Source organism: Melozone crissalis, unplaced genomic scaffold, assembly GCF_028551555.1.
Source record: "Melozone crissalis strain CALT ecotype California unplaced genomic scaffold, PUWL_Pcris_2 ptg000005l_1, whole genome shotgun sequence".
Lineage (NCBI taxonomy): Eukaryota > Metazoa > Chordata > Aves > Passeriformes > Passerellidae > Melozone > Melozone crissalis.
The window spans coordinates 36,160,916-36,176,905 of NW_026535783.1; the positions used below are offsets into that span (position 1 = coordinate 36,160,916).

The window sequence follows — 15,990 nt, forward strand, 5'->3', positions numbered from 1 at the left end:
AAGAGGTCGCTCAGAGAGGTGGTGGATGCCCCATCCCTGAAAACAGTCAAGGTCAGGTTAGATGAGGGTTTGAGGAACCTAATACACTTGAAGATGTCTCTGCTCATTGCAGGGTGTTTGAAACTAGATCATGTTTTACCATAATGCTTTGAGTGGGAAAGAACCTTAAAGATCATCTCTAGTTCTAAACCCCCTATCATGGGCAGGTCTTGGTATAGCTCAGTATGTGATAGGGCCTGTGATTCAGGTGCTGAAATCAGGTGGAAGTCTTGTGGTTTGTGTTGTCATGGCATGGGGGGGCAGAGGGGAATGTGGGATGAGGTGTAGTCTCCACAGTCTTGTTCTTCAGCCTGATACCCAGAAGCATTTTGTAGAAACCAAGTACACTGCATACAAAACGTGCCCACATTGCCCATACAAAGGGCCCACACAGGCTTGACCACAGTCCCATCCACAGCAATTCACACAGTAGTGGTTATAAAATATACCCCAATTTTGCTTCTAATCAGGGGATGAGAATTCAGTGTGAAATTGCAGGGACAGTTTGATAGATTTGTTCTTCCCAGAAGGGATGCCTTTTGGTAAGCTCTATGTCCTCAGATATGCTGAGTGCTGACGCTGATATTAAGATTGTGATGCAATGACACTGCTATATACAGCTATATACAGCTACCCTGCAGCTAAATACACTGTCACCAGCAATCCAAAAGAACCGTTTATGTTGCACTCAATGAGCTGTGCTATTTGTGAATCTGACTGGCTCTTTTGATTGCAACCAGACCTACAGTTCATGGACTGCTTGTGCATGTGGTGTGGGACCTGTAGTTATGACTTTGCAACATGAGGAATACCTTTACGTCATCACCAAAGATGACCTTTAAAGCTCCCTTCCAACCCAAACCATTCTATGATTCTGTGTGTGCAGCTGACCATTACAGCACATTTGCAGGACCCATAACATTGTAATGTTCATGAGACTTAACATTGGCAAAGACAACCTCAAAAATGCATAGCAAAAAGAACAATGTCTAACTGAACATAAGCATGAAGTGCAGTAGTGTCAGCAGCTATGTGCTGCAAATCAAAACTGTTGGTCAACACAATTACTTACTGTCCTTCCTGTTCATTATTTTTCTTTCTAACTAAATCAAGAAGAGAAGGCATGGTCACACTGGGAAGTCATGCCCATTCTAGTAAAGAAGAAATTACTATTTTGAGGAGAATTCCACCTAGTTTAGGTGGCTAACTTAAGACATGGAAGTCCCAAGCATTCCTGCAGAGACAATAAAAAGATAAACTACTCCAGATGTGGAGAACAAACTCAATTTAAACGCCTTCACTCTCTCTTCTCTATTGAAACAGACACCACTTGAATGCATTATATTCATTCCCCTGCCCCCAGTTTGCGCTGGGAATCTGGTAAGTCACAAAGTTATTCTTTTGTAACTTTAGAATGCAGACATTATTTATGGGTCTCTGAAGGTATACCAAATACAAGACCTCTGCTGTATGCACATGTCCATATTCAGTCATCTGCACAGGCTACTGTGAGTGACACCTTACTGGGCCATTTCTACAGGATGAGTGTTGGTCTAAGAAGCAGGACTTTCTCTGCCTACCATAACACCAAGGTTCTGACAACTACTGACAGAGTTTCTGTCTTTCACTGACAGGTGAAGTCTACTATTACAAGAGAATTAAGTCCCTTCTCCGAGAAGAAAAATGGCCCTCTGAGTATCCCTGTCAGGCACATATTTAAGATATTATCAGATGCACATACTGAAATTGTATCAGCAAATTAATTCCCAGGACACCTGCCAGAAATTTTTAATAGCAGTTGTAAATCTCCAAAAATGAAAAAAAATCAATATAAGCCAATAAAAATGTGCTTAAAAATAATTTGAAAGGAATTAACCACATATACTGGCCATGTATTTTCATTGAATGTGAACTTTTAAATTTTAAGGTCACCTGGCATGGTGTCTACTTGATTTTCTTGTTTTCTAAATACTCTTGACATTAAATAGGTCAACAAAAGAACTAAAGAAAACTAAAGATTTGGAAAGGAGATCCATTAGGAAAAGGTGTGAAATAAAAAAAGGGGAAAAGACATCAGTATTAGACAAAAACGTGTCCAAGAGTCTTTCCAATACATCCAGATCATACACATTGGCTTTTCTGGTTGCCAAAATGACCCCTAGTGCTGGATGACAGTTACTGTATAGCAATTTGGTGTGCTGGTGTGAAGGACTAAATCAATTGCTGAGACTGGAAAGGATGGCATAAAAAAACCTAGCAAATATGGGAATTAAAAAAGTTACCACGTCTTACTCTACTGTCAAGTTGTGGAATGTATTGTCCAATTTGGTGCTTTGTGAAACAGAGGAAGAACTGCCTTCCACATTACTTCTACAGCTGCTCTGAAAACTGAAAAGCTGAATTTGACTATATCACTCTGGCTGTTAAAAAATCTGGCTCAAAGTGGGGTCAGAGAATTATTTCCCTAGGTTTAGCTCCACACAAGAAAATACTTCCTTCCTCCAACAGGGCACTGCAAACACCTAAGTCCTCACCCAAAACTGTGGCTACAAATACAGGCAGAATTTAAATCCTCATTAAATAAAGACAGAAAAATGCTTTAAACCATTTAAAAAAGTTAGTTTATTGACAATATGTAATCCTGAATCCAGATAATTATATTCTAGACAGGTAAAAGGTGTGGTAATTGAAGAACTCACCTCCTTTCTGTTAAAATTTTTGCCAGTTGTATGATACCAAATGTAATTCCAAACTTCAAAGTCAACATTTCCATTATTATTATCACTGTATAAAATATTCATTTCTTTAACTGGAAACTGTTTGTGGCAATTTCTGCCCATGAATAATGGGATGTTTCACGCCACGCCCTGCCGTTCAGCGCTCAGGGCAGTCGGTCAGCACAGGTGGGCCCAGGCGCTGCCCCAGGCGCTCCGCAGCGGTCTCCTCGCCGCAGCCACGCCACGACGCCAGGCCGGCAGCGCAGGCTCCTCTGCTCCCCCTCCCGGGAGGCCGCAGCTCAGCCGCTGCCTCTCTGGCAGAGCAAACAGCCTGCTTTTTGCTCCAGAAATGAAGTACGGCCGAGCTGGATGCATGGTGCAAATGAAGGCAGGAGCTGGGAGGGGGCAGAGCTCATCATCCAGCCGCCTGCAGAAGGCAGCCCCACTGGGATTCCTCTCGCCCGCGCTGAGGAAGATCAGGAGGCCCCAGGCCACGACCCTGCTCCATTGCAACCCCCTCTCTCAGACTCTCTCATGTCTGGAACATCCCGACATCCAGACCCTCTTCCCTCCAGTGGCACCGTGGGGCATTTTCCCTAGGAACCAGTCAGTGCAGCAGTACCTTGCAATGTCATTTCCAACTGAGACACCCAAAACTAGCTGATTTCCACCAATAACAGAGGTGTGATCAGATAATAGGGCAACAAAGCAATGCATGAACAATCCCAGTGTAGATAGCAATTTACATTTACTACAACCTGCATGAATGGCATCTGGCATTTTTAATACCACTATTCAACAAGAATTAAAAGAAACAGCTCTAAACTAGGTGGATGGAGGCAGAGTTTCTAAACACAGCTTTTTCAGATTTAAAACCACATTTTTTATACAAGAATAGGCAAAACTATACTGAAGGAGAAACACAAGCAGCTTGTAAAACTGATGACAATGGAGCAAGCCCTTATGAATGCTTCTCAACCCATCAATCATACTGACTCCCAGCCACACCACATCACCATTCCACAGTCTTCGTACTTTGAGACAGGCATGATTTCACACCACATGGGATTCCAAGATCCCCAAGTTTCTGGAAAATAGATTTTGTCCCAGTTTTTATGACAGATGGAGTTGATAGTCTCAGGATGAAAAAAGCGCCAGTTTTGACAGGCAGCAGATACCGATGCCCCTTGTGGTTGGAGACGATGTTGCTCTGGAATTAAGGTAGCACGGAAACGAAAGGCAGTGGGTAAATGCACGACTACTTTGTTTTGCTCCTCTCCTAGTGCCTTAATATTTTTGTTTCTGCTTCCTTATAAATTGAAAGTGTAATAAGAAGGCAGGACTTCAGCAGGGCATTTCGCTTTCAGTTAAAACTAATAACAGATTTTTTGAGACTTTTTACTAGTTGGCAGATCAAGTATCAAAGAATTACACTGGGATCTACTGTAGTTCTGCCAACAGGCACCCTCGTAAGTCTGTGTCTTAAAACCTGCTCAAAAATCTCAGGCGAGAAGCTGAGCTGAATGACTTTAAAATCGTGGGTATGTGGCAAGTGGTAAGTTGTAATACTGAAACTACGGCAAAGGAGTACTTACATGGTCGCACTACACCACTAGTGGTTAGCTTTGCTCTCCCGGAGTACTAGCACACTGAAACCAGAACCTCTGTTTCTACTTCAGCAAGAACAAAGTCGGTCCCACTTTGAGCCTAATCCTCTCTGCCGTTCTGGCAGCGGCTCTGCCCCCACTTGAATCACCGGCACGTTTGGGTACACGCGTTACCCGAGCTAGAGAAGTTGGTTTTCCCCTCCTTGAGGTAGGGAGCAGGACCCGTGAGAGTGCCATGCCCGCGACACGGGCGCGGAGAGCGCTGCCCCGCCGCCCGGCCCCGGCGGTGCTGCCGAGCCCCCGCCGCCGAGCGCCTCTCGCCCGGCCGCCGCGCCGCCTTAACGGGAGGAGGGGCTCCTCGGGGGGCTGTCACTCTCCTTAAGCCTTTCCTTTCAAGCTTTGAATGTGAGCTGCCCTCCAGCCCCCCTCTCTCTTCCCTCCCTCCAGCACATCGTAAAGAGAAGGAGGGAAAAAAAAAAAAAAAAAAAAGAAGGTTTCAACAACAGGCTGGGCCAATGGCAAGTGGCGAGGCAGGGAAAGGGGGCCGAGCGAAGGGAGAAAAAGTGGAGAAAGGGAGAAAGAGAGAGAGAAAGCGCAGGCTGGGGGGGTTGAGTAAAAGAAGAAGCGTTGCTAATTTTTTTTGTTTGTTTGCTTTTCCATGCATGCATAATGAAGCCTAATCAGAGCACGTTGCTGCTGCTTGGAGGGCACTTTTGTATTTAAAGCCTTGCAAAGAAAAAAAGATCCACAGACGGATCCACAGAGCAGCTTGCAGGGCTTGTTGACAACAGAAGCAGCATCAGTCGCCCGGAGAGAAAGAGACCGCGAAGGCTGACTCTTCTCCTTTCCCAGTGCTCTCGTCTTGGTAGCGAGGAAAGACATTTCTTCTCCGCGCTACCCGAAAGCGTGATCCGAACCGAGAAGGACTGAGCGGAGCCGGGACTGTGTATGGGATCGGAGCGGCTGGCATGTGCAGAGATGCTGCGAGCGGAGAGTTAAAAGCTCCCGAGGAAGCAGCAGCAGCAGCTGGGCATTTATTTTGTGGGGAAAAAAAATAAAAGAGAGACGGAACTGCATGAAGAGCAGTACAGCACCATGAGCTCTCCTGGCGCAGCTTGCGATTCCCCGAGCGCACTACGGATCCGCTGTCGTCCGAGCCCCGGTTTGCACTGACTCCCTGCGCCTCCCCGGGCGCCTTCGCCGCCGCCTCGCCGAGCCCGGAGCAGCGGGTGGGCGACACGGGAAGGCCCCCAGGCGCCTGCTTCGTACCGCCGCCCCGCCGGCTTCAGCTGCCGGGGGCTAGAGAGCCCCGGGCCCGGCGCGCATGGATTGATGCGAGGAGACCTCATGCACACGGCCGGCGGGAGTTTTGGAAACTTTTCCACGGGCGGCAGCTCCTTCTCCTTCTCGTCTACCAGCGCCTCTTCCCAGCTCGCCCGCGGCTGCAGCCAATCCCCCTGTCCGCGATGGTGGCCCGCTCGCCCGATCGGCACGGAGGCGGCGGCCGGCGCTGGCCGCGGGCGGCCGCCTGGCTGTGGCTGGCGGCGGCGCTGGGCGCCGTGTGGCCGCCTCGGGGCTCGCTGGTGCAGGGCCGGCGGCTGATCTGCTGGCAGGCGGTGCTGCAGTGTCAGGGGGAGCCCGAGTGCAGCTACGCGTACAACCAGTACGCCGAGGCGTGCGCCCCGGTGCTCCTGCAGCAGCAGCCGCCGCCGGCGGGCGGAGGGGACGGCCCGGCGGGCGCAGCAGGCGCGGCCGCCTCGTCCAGGCGGCGGTGCCCTAGCCACTGCATCGCGGCGCTCATCCAGCTCAACCACACCCGGCGTGGCCCGGCGCTGGAGGACTGCGACTGCGCGCAGGACGAGAACTGCCGCGCCACCAAGCGCGCCATCGAGCCTTGCCTGCCCCGCACCAGCAGCCCCACGGGCGGCGGCCCCGGGGGCGGCGGCCCCGGCGGCCCCGGCGTCATGGGCTGCACGGAGGCGCGGCGGCGCTGCGATTGGGACAGCCGCTGCAGCCTGGCGCTGAACCGCTACATGACCTACTGCGGGAAGCTGTTCAACGGGCTGCGCTGCACGCCCGAGTGCCGCGCCGTCATCGAGGACATGCTGGCCGTGCCCAAGGCCGTGCTGCTCAACGACTGCGTCTGCGACGGCCTGGAGCGGCCCATCTGCGAGTCGGTCAAGGAGAACATGGCCCGCCTCTGCTTCGGCGCCGACATGGGCGGCAACGGCGCGGGCAGCAGCGGCGGCTCGGACGGCGGCCTGGAGGAGTACTACGATGAGGACTACGAGGAGGAGCCGAGCCAGAAGGGGAGGGACGACGCGGAGGACAATGCGGGCGCCGAGCCCGGCTTCCCCGTGCAGGCAGATAACGCTGGCCGGCCCGCCGGGGCGGCTGGGGCGCTGCTCGCCTCCATCTTGGTGCCGCTGCTGCCGCGGCTCTAGCATCCCTCCCTTCCTGCACCCCTCCTGCCTGCCTGCTTCCCATCGCTGCCTCCCTCCATCGCTGCCTCCCTCCGCACCCCCATCCCCTTCGCCGGGCCGGGCCGGGCCAGGCCCCCCGCGCCGAGCCGCCGCGGGCCTCTAGTCGAGCCCTCCCGCGGCGGCCGGGGATCCGGCCGGCGGGGCCCCTCGGCGCGGAGCGGCTTTACACGCTCTGGCCGCGGATTCCCCGACCCATCGCCCCGGCGCCCCGTCCCCTCGCGTTTCCCCCTCTGCCTCCGCTGCTGCGCGCAGCCCCCAGCCCACTCCTTTCCCCGGCCCAGCGCTGCGAGCCGGCCGCTGGAGCGGTGGTCGGAGCGCAGGGGCCGCTCGTGTTTCGGGTGTTTGTCTCGAGTGTGCACTATGCAATTGCTGCCACCCTGCCTTCGTGTTACTAGCGAGCGGAGCGGCTGACAGAGACTGCGGGCGAGGCCGCTAGCCGCCCCCCGGAACAACCCGGGAGTTGTGGCATGCTGGTACTGGAGGTCTTTTAAGAGTTTTGACATGAAGGTTAGTAAGAGGTGAGCAACCCAAACTTGCTGCCAAAGCGTTGCCGTACTAGTTAGTCAGCAACTTGATTATCATTAGCCGCATCTCGCTCTTCCTGATGCAGTTGTGCCCGAAAGGGGCTTACGCCTCATCTGCCATTAAATTTAGGGAAATAGCAGACTGAATAAATTTGGTGGTTTGCAGCACTCCCTCTTGCACACACAAATTCCCTTTAACAAAAGCGTGCCAGCAGCCGTCTCTTCCTCTGTAACCTAGCGACATTAAAAAAAAATTGTTTCGGAGTTGTTGGCTATACTGAACAATGCAACTTTTGTTTTAAAAGAGCTCTGCACTGCCATCTTTAAAAGACACTTTTAAACTCGAGAACATGTATGTACAAATATCCTGAAAAGTTTTATTGCCTCATCATATCAGGGTGCTGACCTCTGGTAAATCTTATATAAAAAAAAGTATTTAAAACTGGGATTTGTTACCAGTCGCTCTTCATTGTATATAGAATTTTATAAATTGTATGCTTTGGGGATAATTTATTTAAAAAAAAATAATAAAAAGTTTTAATTCCACGTCCTATTTGCCAGGTAGCTGCATTTGCTATTCGTTTCTGGAAAGGTACAGATTTCACTTTATGTTTAAAGGGATACCAGCAACAGTGATTAAGTGAAGTATTCTCTAGAACGTCAAATGTACAGTGTATTTTACAGATTGAAAGTTAACTTTCTTATTTGGAGAGACTTTATGAACGTTTTAGAATTGTATAAACGCCTATTTCTGAGCTGCCTTAAACCTTGTATTTTTTATAGAAGGCATAAAAAAGGCCTGTCTTTTAAATATGTATGGCTTTTTTGAATTTTCTAAACGTGTAAATTAGTAAAGAAAGAGCTTTAAATAATGGATGCAGTGAAATTGTTTTCCAGGGACACTTGAACTCTCAGCACCCGAAATGTGGGGGTGGGGGAAGAGAGGCGGGGATCAAACCACAGAAAAACAAACCAAAAAACAGTAAAAAAAAAAAACAAAAATCTGTGTCTGCCTGTAATACTTCACATAGATGTAAATTACTGCTATTCTTACTTTAATGGATAATTACATGCAAGAAGTAAATACAGCTTTGAAAGTACTTCTTTAAATGAGTGGTTGATTTTATAATGCGTTGGCATGGTAACTTGCCAGTGCCAGAAGAGTGCAAAGCAATTCAAGGACGCTGCTCCTGTATATGTACGTGTAGAATTACTTGTGCACCGCGCTTCCCCCGTGCAGGCACGCCGCTCTGGCTGGCGCTTATGGAAGTGCTGCTGGGCGTGCAAACAGGCGCTGGGAAATGCATCACACGGAGGCGGCAAGCGCTTGGGACAAGGCGTCGCTTCGCGCTTGGGGCAGGGGCGCACGCATCAAGGCAGCTGCCACAAAACGCGAAGTTTGCTATTCAGCCTGCCTTCTCCCACAACGAAGAATGCAAAAGTAAACACGCTGAAGGGATCAGCAATTACTAGATCTTGTAATACTGTGCTTAGGCGATGCTTTGCATCGTGCTGAAGCCTGGTTTGCTGCCAGAGCTACTGATCTACACTCAAACGCCCTTAGATAAATAATTACACTCTTAAGCTGTGTCGAGTGCTGATACACTTGACCTTGTAAATAGAAATGTTTGCAGTAGGAATAAACTCCAGCACTGGAAAATCTTTTAAACATTAACACAAAAGAGAGAGCTCAGTCCTCTAGGGATTTGAGTTTGGACTGCGTCAAGCTAGGCACTCACAAAAAAAAAAAAAAAAAAAAAAAAAAAAAAAAAAAAAAAAAGAAAAAAAAGGAAAGTTTATTTATCTTCTATTCATGGTGTTTATTTAAAGCTTTTCGTTTTAAAGGCTATAATTGGAAGGCAAGTCAGAAGTTTAAAGTCTACCACAAATAAACTTTGACTGAGGGGGCGACAGATTAGCAAGATAGTGTCTTTTTCATCTTACCAGATCTTGACAGAGCACAAATCCACATCTGTCTGTTGTATAAATCAACAAAATTAGAAATCCCTGCTTCTGGGTTAGTTATTTCAATGGAGGATTATTTTATTATTTATTTAGGGTGTGAATTTGGTTACGTTGCCCAGCAATAAATGCACATACGTGCACATGCACACACATAAGCCAACCCCAAATAGTTGTGATGCCAAACAAGTGTATGACTATGGTGTGCGGCTATGATCTGAAGTTTGTTTTTAAAGTCATCTGAACGGTTGAGTAAGCTTATTGTTAAAACAAAGCTGGAAACTGTTTCTTCGGGAGGAGGACAGAGTAGTTGGGTGAGACTTGTAAATAGAGTCAGCTTTCTTTACAAAGTGCTGAGTTCACAATGGGGTAAGGATGATCTTAAATACTTCTTGCATACATGACCAGAAACATGCTTTTAGTTTGTCAACAGTTAGCACCCACAAGGACTATTTAACTAGTTGTTGATGAAAAATTAAGTCCCAGCTAAAAGCCTTTATTTTTCTTCATTTAGGAGTAAAGACATTAGCACTAGAAAAGGACTGATAATTAACTGCTACAATAAACTTAAGACTTAATTTTACAGGCTTCTGTCAAAAGCATCTGCCTGAAATAAATCAACACCAAGCACCACTAGGCAGGGAGGACTCATCTGTATGCTTCCTTCTCCAGAAAAAGTGGATTGTTTTAATTTAAGTTATTGTGCAATAAATACAGCTGAACTGATTCTTCCTATGAGCTCCTCTCCATAAGGAGGTAGCTCTGGGTTTTGTTGTATAGTCAGAGTCAGCACTATTTCCAGGATGAATGGCTGCCTGTGTTGCTATTTGTCCCAGCCAAATAAGCCTGTGCAGATGTTGATGTCCATCAAATCCGTATTTCTTTTGCTTGATTTCCAGACAAATGGAAACCTTGAAATGTCAAGTGATGTAGCAAGAACAGATTTAAGCAAGGGAAAGACTTCACCTTTCCTGACAGAGGGAGATTTTTCACAGGAAAGCAAGTTCTCTCATTTGTCTGGCTATTTGGCAGTGCTCTCTGCTGAAGTCCTGTCCAGGCTATCTCTTCCAGGGGGAGAAGGAACTCTGCATCATTTCATGTAAAATAATCCAGTAGGTTCTGATCCCTTTTCATTCCCAGTTACCAGGTTTGAATTCTTGGTGACAGTTTATTTGTCTTTGGAGGCACTTCAGTGACAAATGTTTAAGGGAGTGTGGGACAATGGTGGAGAACAAGGAGGCAGTTCATTGAACTGACAGTGACCATACAGTAAATAGAGGGAGATTCAAGCTTCACTGATCACCCAAGCGCACAGCAAATCTTTTGTATGCAATCACAATGGACATAACATAAGGTCTCTGTTTATTTTCAACAATATACACCAATGTATACAGACAGGCATACATAACTTTAATATTGCTATGAAATAAAACCTTACAATGACCATAAGCAAAGCTCTGGTTTGGCCAAGTCTTTTCATGGTCTCATTGGAAAGCATGATGGATTTTACTTAGAATCTTCACTCCTCCTCAAAGCCGTTGGTCTACCAGATGTCTCACTGCAGACACGCCTCTATAGTGCATATCTTAGATACGGCTGCAAAGATGGCTGCAGGCAGCTTTACAGGTAGGGAACAAGACATTCCATATCAATGTGATGCAAAACTAGTGCTTGGGTTTTGGTTTGGTTTTTTTTTTTTTTTCTTTTTGAGCGCACTGGAGTTTGAGAGGTACTCCAGAAGAGCCAAAGTGCACTTATAATAAATAGTGGGACAAAAAATCATCACCATTTGAGTAATGGAAAATGTTGCTTCAGTGACTGAGTTGCAGAGTCTTCAAATGTCATCAAAAAGAATTTAGATCTTCAATTGATTTTGTTCCTGCAGTAATAACTTCACGCACTTCCACACTGCCTGTGGTAACACACCCATTGCAAGTCCTAGGGAAAGTGGGTAGTTGTGCCACAGAAAACATTTCAAATGGGAAGAGCAATGATTTCATGTCTGTGATACAGATTTGTAAGCAGTGAAGTTGAAAGTTACTGTATTTTACTTGAGGCATTGGCTGTGCTAGACAGTTGAAAAGGCTCAGATTGACTGTCTGAATGACATAAGTAATGTGCTATTAGCATAAATACTTTCTAAGACATCCATTTAATCAATTTCTTAAATAACAGAATGATCTACTACAAAATAGTGGACTGTATACACTATATTTTGGCACAAAGATGGTCATTCTCCCACTAGTAACCAGGGGCTCTAAATAAATGATTTCAACAATGTTTTATTAAAGGAGGACAAGAGCCCTCGAGCTGCATTAATCGGGGAGAAGTCGAGTGGCACTTTTGTTATGGAAATGTTAAACACATAATAGTTCAGGCAAACAATGTGGAGCCACTTCATTCTCTCAGCCATGCTGACACCTCTTAAAGAGGAACTGCAGGGAAGGATGTGGGAAAGATTCGCTTTCTGAGGAAGCTTTCAGCTAATATTTTGATATTTACCTCCAGAATTCAACCAGTGTAAATGTAACTGAAGGGCATAAAAATAAAACAATAAAGAGGGATGATTTATGCAAATACTGCTAGTGATGAGAGTTTGATGCTCAAAATCAAAATAGTAATTGACAACCTCCCCTTTTCTTTAAAGTTTCATTTTTCCATGAATTTATTATGAGCCCAGTGGATATTATAGTAGAAGGTGAACATGCACAAAGAGAGATTTTTGTTAACACACAGAGGTAATAGTGCTAATACTATACCTTGGACATCATGGAGGGGAAAGAGGAACATCCTAGAGTAAGGTAATAGACTAAGGTTTAGTAGGATGGTCGTGAGGTGAAATGATGTGTAGGAAACATACAAATACATTAATAAAATGTTACATAGTATGCATAAAGAAATATCCATGTTCAAATGTAGTATTTTGAATGGGTCTGAAGAAGAACGGGTAGGCAAGAGGAGATGACTGTTACATATAGAAGTTTTGTAGAATTGATCGTGTACTTGCTAATAAGGAGAAAGAAGCCCCAAAATAATATCAAGAAGTTAGCTGAGAGACAGATTGAAAATAATGGGGGAATGCAGAAAGAAAGCTGTCTGTCTTTAGTAATGTTGGCACAGCCAGGAGGTAAGAGTAATGTGGAAATAAGGTGAATATTCAGCTCTGGAAATGAATTTTTTTTCCCATCTCCAGAAGATAAAAGCTATCATCACCATATTCTTGGAGTTCCTGACAGTGCATGTCAAACACTGTGTCTGGGTTTCAGACCACTCTCAAGTTCAGGAAGGATGTTGGGAAGCTTGAGGAGCTAGTAGAAGTCTGCCAGAATGGCTAGAGTTTGTGACCAACAAGGAAAAGATGAGGGAGCTGAACTTTAATCCAGCTGAAAAGTGAATCTAATGGCACCCTATACCATGGGAAGAGAACTTTTGTAAAGCCTACAGGGTCCAGCTTTTCTCAGTAGTGTAAGAAGTTAAGACAAGCTACAGCAGGCACGGACTGTGGCCAGTAGGTTCAGACTGAGCATTAGGAAGAACTTTGTCAGGAGGTGAAGGAGGTAGTGCAGGTCTGAGACAAGTTTCCCAAAGAAACCCTGTCACATCCATTTTTTTGAGGTTTCCAAGGCTTGGCTAGCAAGAGATACAGGTGACCTTTTTGTCTTGGCTGGAACACAGCCTCTGGAAAACACTGGAAGTAGATGATCTCTGGAGGTCCCATTAAATAAATTTCTATTATTCTGTGATTTTTTTGTTGACCTGATGATGGGAAATCCAAGAGGTTCCTTAGGCAGATGTAGAATGAGGTCAGGATGAAGTATACATATGGCATATTTCAATGGAGGCAGTGATGCCTGGGGTTTGAGGAGAGAAGGTAACTGTTATACATGCCCACAAGGCCAGAGAGGATGGGAACAGCTGGAAAGGGGTCAAAGGAGAAGTTTAGGAGGAGAATAGAGACCAAAACATAGAATTTAGTCCAGGACTTGAAGACAAGAGGAACAGAGGAAGTATAATACAAGCGATATTGTGAAATACAGGGGAAAATAATGAGGAAAAGGAAAGTGTCCATCTAGGAGTAACGCTTATGAATTGGAAAATAGGCAGTTTAATTGGAAAGGGAAAGACAATAATAGGAAAAAATTTGGACAAAACTGGGAGTTCAGAAGGGACATCTCTTTCCTTTGCAAGAGAGAAATGCTTGTTTATAAAGATGTTCTTGGCCACAGTATCTTGCTGCCTGGAAACAATAGAAATAAAATACAACTGAACCTTTTCCCTTATATGTATGTCTACTTGCAAATATAAACAACGCAGACACAGTTTGTATTTTTAACTATCTGAGAGATTACAGTGCTCTGTGTAGTCACAAAACACACATCCTCATGTAAATAAACATAGCTTGCTGGATGTTCTCTAGTAATGCAAAAGCAAGACTCGTCTGTTTATAATGTATTATACTAAAATAATGCAATCACCTACTACTTTATAGTGTATATGAGAGTGTAAATCTGGCTTCCACTAGTTTTAATTGTTTAAAAAATGAAGGAAATTAGGTGATTTAAGCAGAGTAAATACACGCACTGCAAGTTTCCAGTCATCCACTGATGATGACTTCTAATTCAAACAGTGGTAGTAGCTGTACTAGTAGCTGAAGTGGTAGTAGCTGAAGAAGTACTGCATTCTGACATATTGCATCCCTACAAAGCGGAAATCAGGGAAGAATGTCAGGAGGCCTGCATAGATGAACAAGGAGCCCCTGGACAAATTTAAAACACAAACAGGTAGATTACAGAGCATGGAAACAGGAAAGGGTAGCCTGGGAGAAATACAAAGAAATTTTCCCAACAGCCAGGAAGATGGTTAGGAAAGCTAAAGCACTGGCAGTTGTAAATCTGGCCAGGGACATCAAGGATAACAAAAAACCATCCCTAGGTGCATCAGCAATAAAAGAAAGACCAGGCAAAATGTGGCTCCTTTCAGGAGGGATGTGGAATACCTGGTTATGCAGGACATGGAGAAGACTGATGTACTCAATGACTTTTTAGCTTCAGTCTTCACCAGCAAGTGCTCCAGCCAAACCTGAGATGCAGAAGGGGAGAGCAGAGATTGGGAAAATGAAGAACTGCCCTATGCAGGAGAAGATCATACTGAAGAACGTCTAAGAAACTTGGAGGTGCACAAGTCCATGGTCCTGATAAGATTCATCTGAGGGTCCTGAGGGGACTGGCTGAGAAAGTGCTAAACTACTGCCCATTATATTTGAGAAATCATGTCAGTGTGGTGAAGTGCCCACTGACTGGAAAAGGGGAGATATAAGCCCCATTTTTAAAAAGGGAAATAAGGAAGATCCAGGGAACTAAAGGCCAGTCAGTCACACCTCAGTGCCTGGCAATATCATGAGTTTCCTCTGGTGCTAAGAGAAACCACATTAAGAGATATGGAAAATAGTCAGGTGATTGGTGACAACCAAAGTGGCTGCGTTAAGGGCAAATCATACCTGACTAACTTGGTGGCCTTCTATGATGGGATTGTATCGTAGAGCCAGTGGTGGACAAGGGAAGGGCAACAGATGTTATGTGTCTGGACTTGTGGGAAGCACTGAACAATATCCTTGTCCATACAACATCCTTCTCTCTAAACTGGAGAGATACTGGTTTGATGGATAGAGTGCTCAGTGGATAGAGAATTGGCTGGATGGTCACACTCAAATAATTGTGGTCAATGGCTCAGTGTTCAAGTGGATACCAGTGATGAGTGGTGTCCTCAGGGGTCAGTATTGGGACTGGGACTGCTCCACATCTCTGTTGGTGACACGGACAGTGGGGCTGGGTGCACTCCCAGCAAGTTTGCTGATGACACCAAGCTGAGTGGTGCAGTCAACACACTCAAGGGAAAGGATGTCATCCAGAGGGACCCTGACAGACTTGAGAGGTGGGCCCATGCAAACCTCATGAGGTTCAGAAAGGCCAAGTGCTGGGTCCTTCACCTGGCTTGGAGCAGTCCCGAGTACAAATAGGCTGTTGGAGGAATGGATTGAGTAGCCCAGGGAAGAAAGACGTGTGTTGGTGGATGAAAAGCTCAGTATGACCCAGCTGTGTGCAGTTACAGCCCAGAAAGCCAACCATGTCCTGAGCTGCATCCGAAGGGTCGTGAGCAGCAGGTCAGGAGAGGTGACTCCGCCCCACTACTCTGCTCTTCTGAGGCCCTGCCTGGAGTACTTCTGCTGCGGTACTGCATCCAGGTTTGGGATCTGAAGCATAAAAATTATGTTAACCTGTTGGAAGGAGTCCAGAGGAGGCCACTAAGCTGATCAGAGGGCTGAAGCATTTCTTCTATGAAGACAGGCTGAGAGAGTCAGTGTTGTTCAGCCTGGAGAAGAGAAGGCCCTGAGGAGACCTTCTAGCAGCCTTTCAGTATTCCCTTTCAGGAAAGGGGAATTTCAAGAGAGCTGGAGAGGGGCTTTTCACAAGAGCATGTCATGATAGGACAAGGGGGAGGGATGGGAGGTTTATATTAGTTGTTAGGAAGAAATTCTTACTGTAAGGATAGTGAGGCAGTGGAACAGGTTGTCCAGAGAGATTGTGGACTGCCCAGCCTTGGAGGCATTCAAGACCTTGATGAGGCTTTGAGTATTATGGTCCAGTGGAAAGTTCCCTGC

General features: G+C 46.2%; 1 protein-coding gene across 1 annotated transcript; it reads left to right on the forward strand.

Moving 5' to 3' along the window:
* The first annotated feature begins 4,838 nt into the window (after window positions 1-4,838).
* On the forward strand, window positions 4,839-6,902 carry GAS1 (growth arrest specific 1). Its single transcript, XM_054284899.1, has one exon. The coding sequence runs from the start codon at window positions 5,830-5,832 to the stop codon at window positions 6,805-6,807; it is 978 nt and encodes a 325-aa protein (XP_054140874.1). The 5' UTR covers window positions 4,839-5,829; the 3' UTR covers window positions 6,808-6,902.
* The last annotated feature ends 9,088 nt before the right edge of the window (window positions 6,903-15,990 follow it).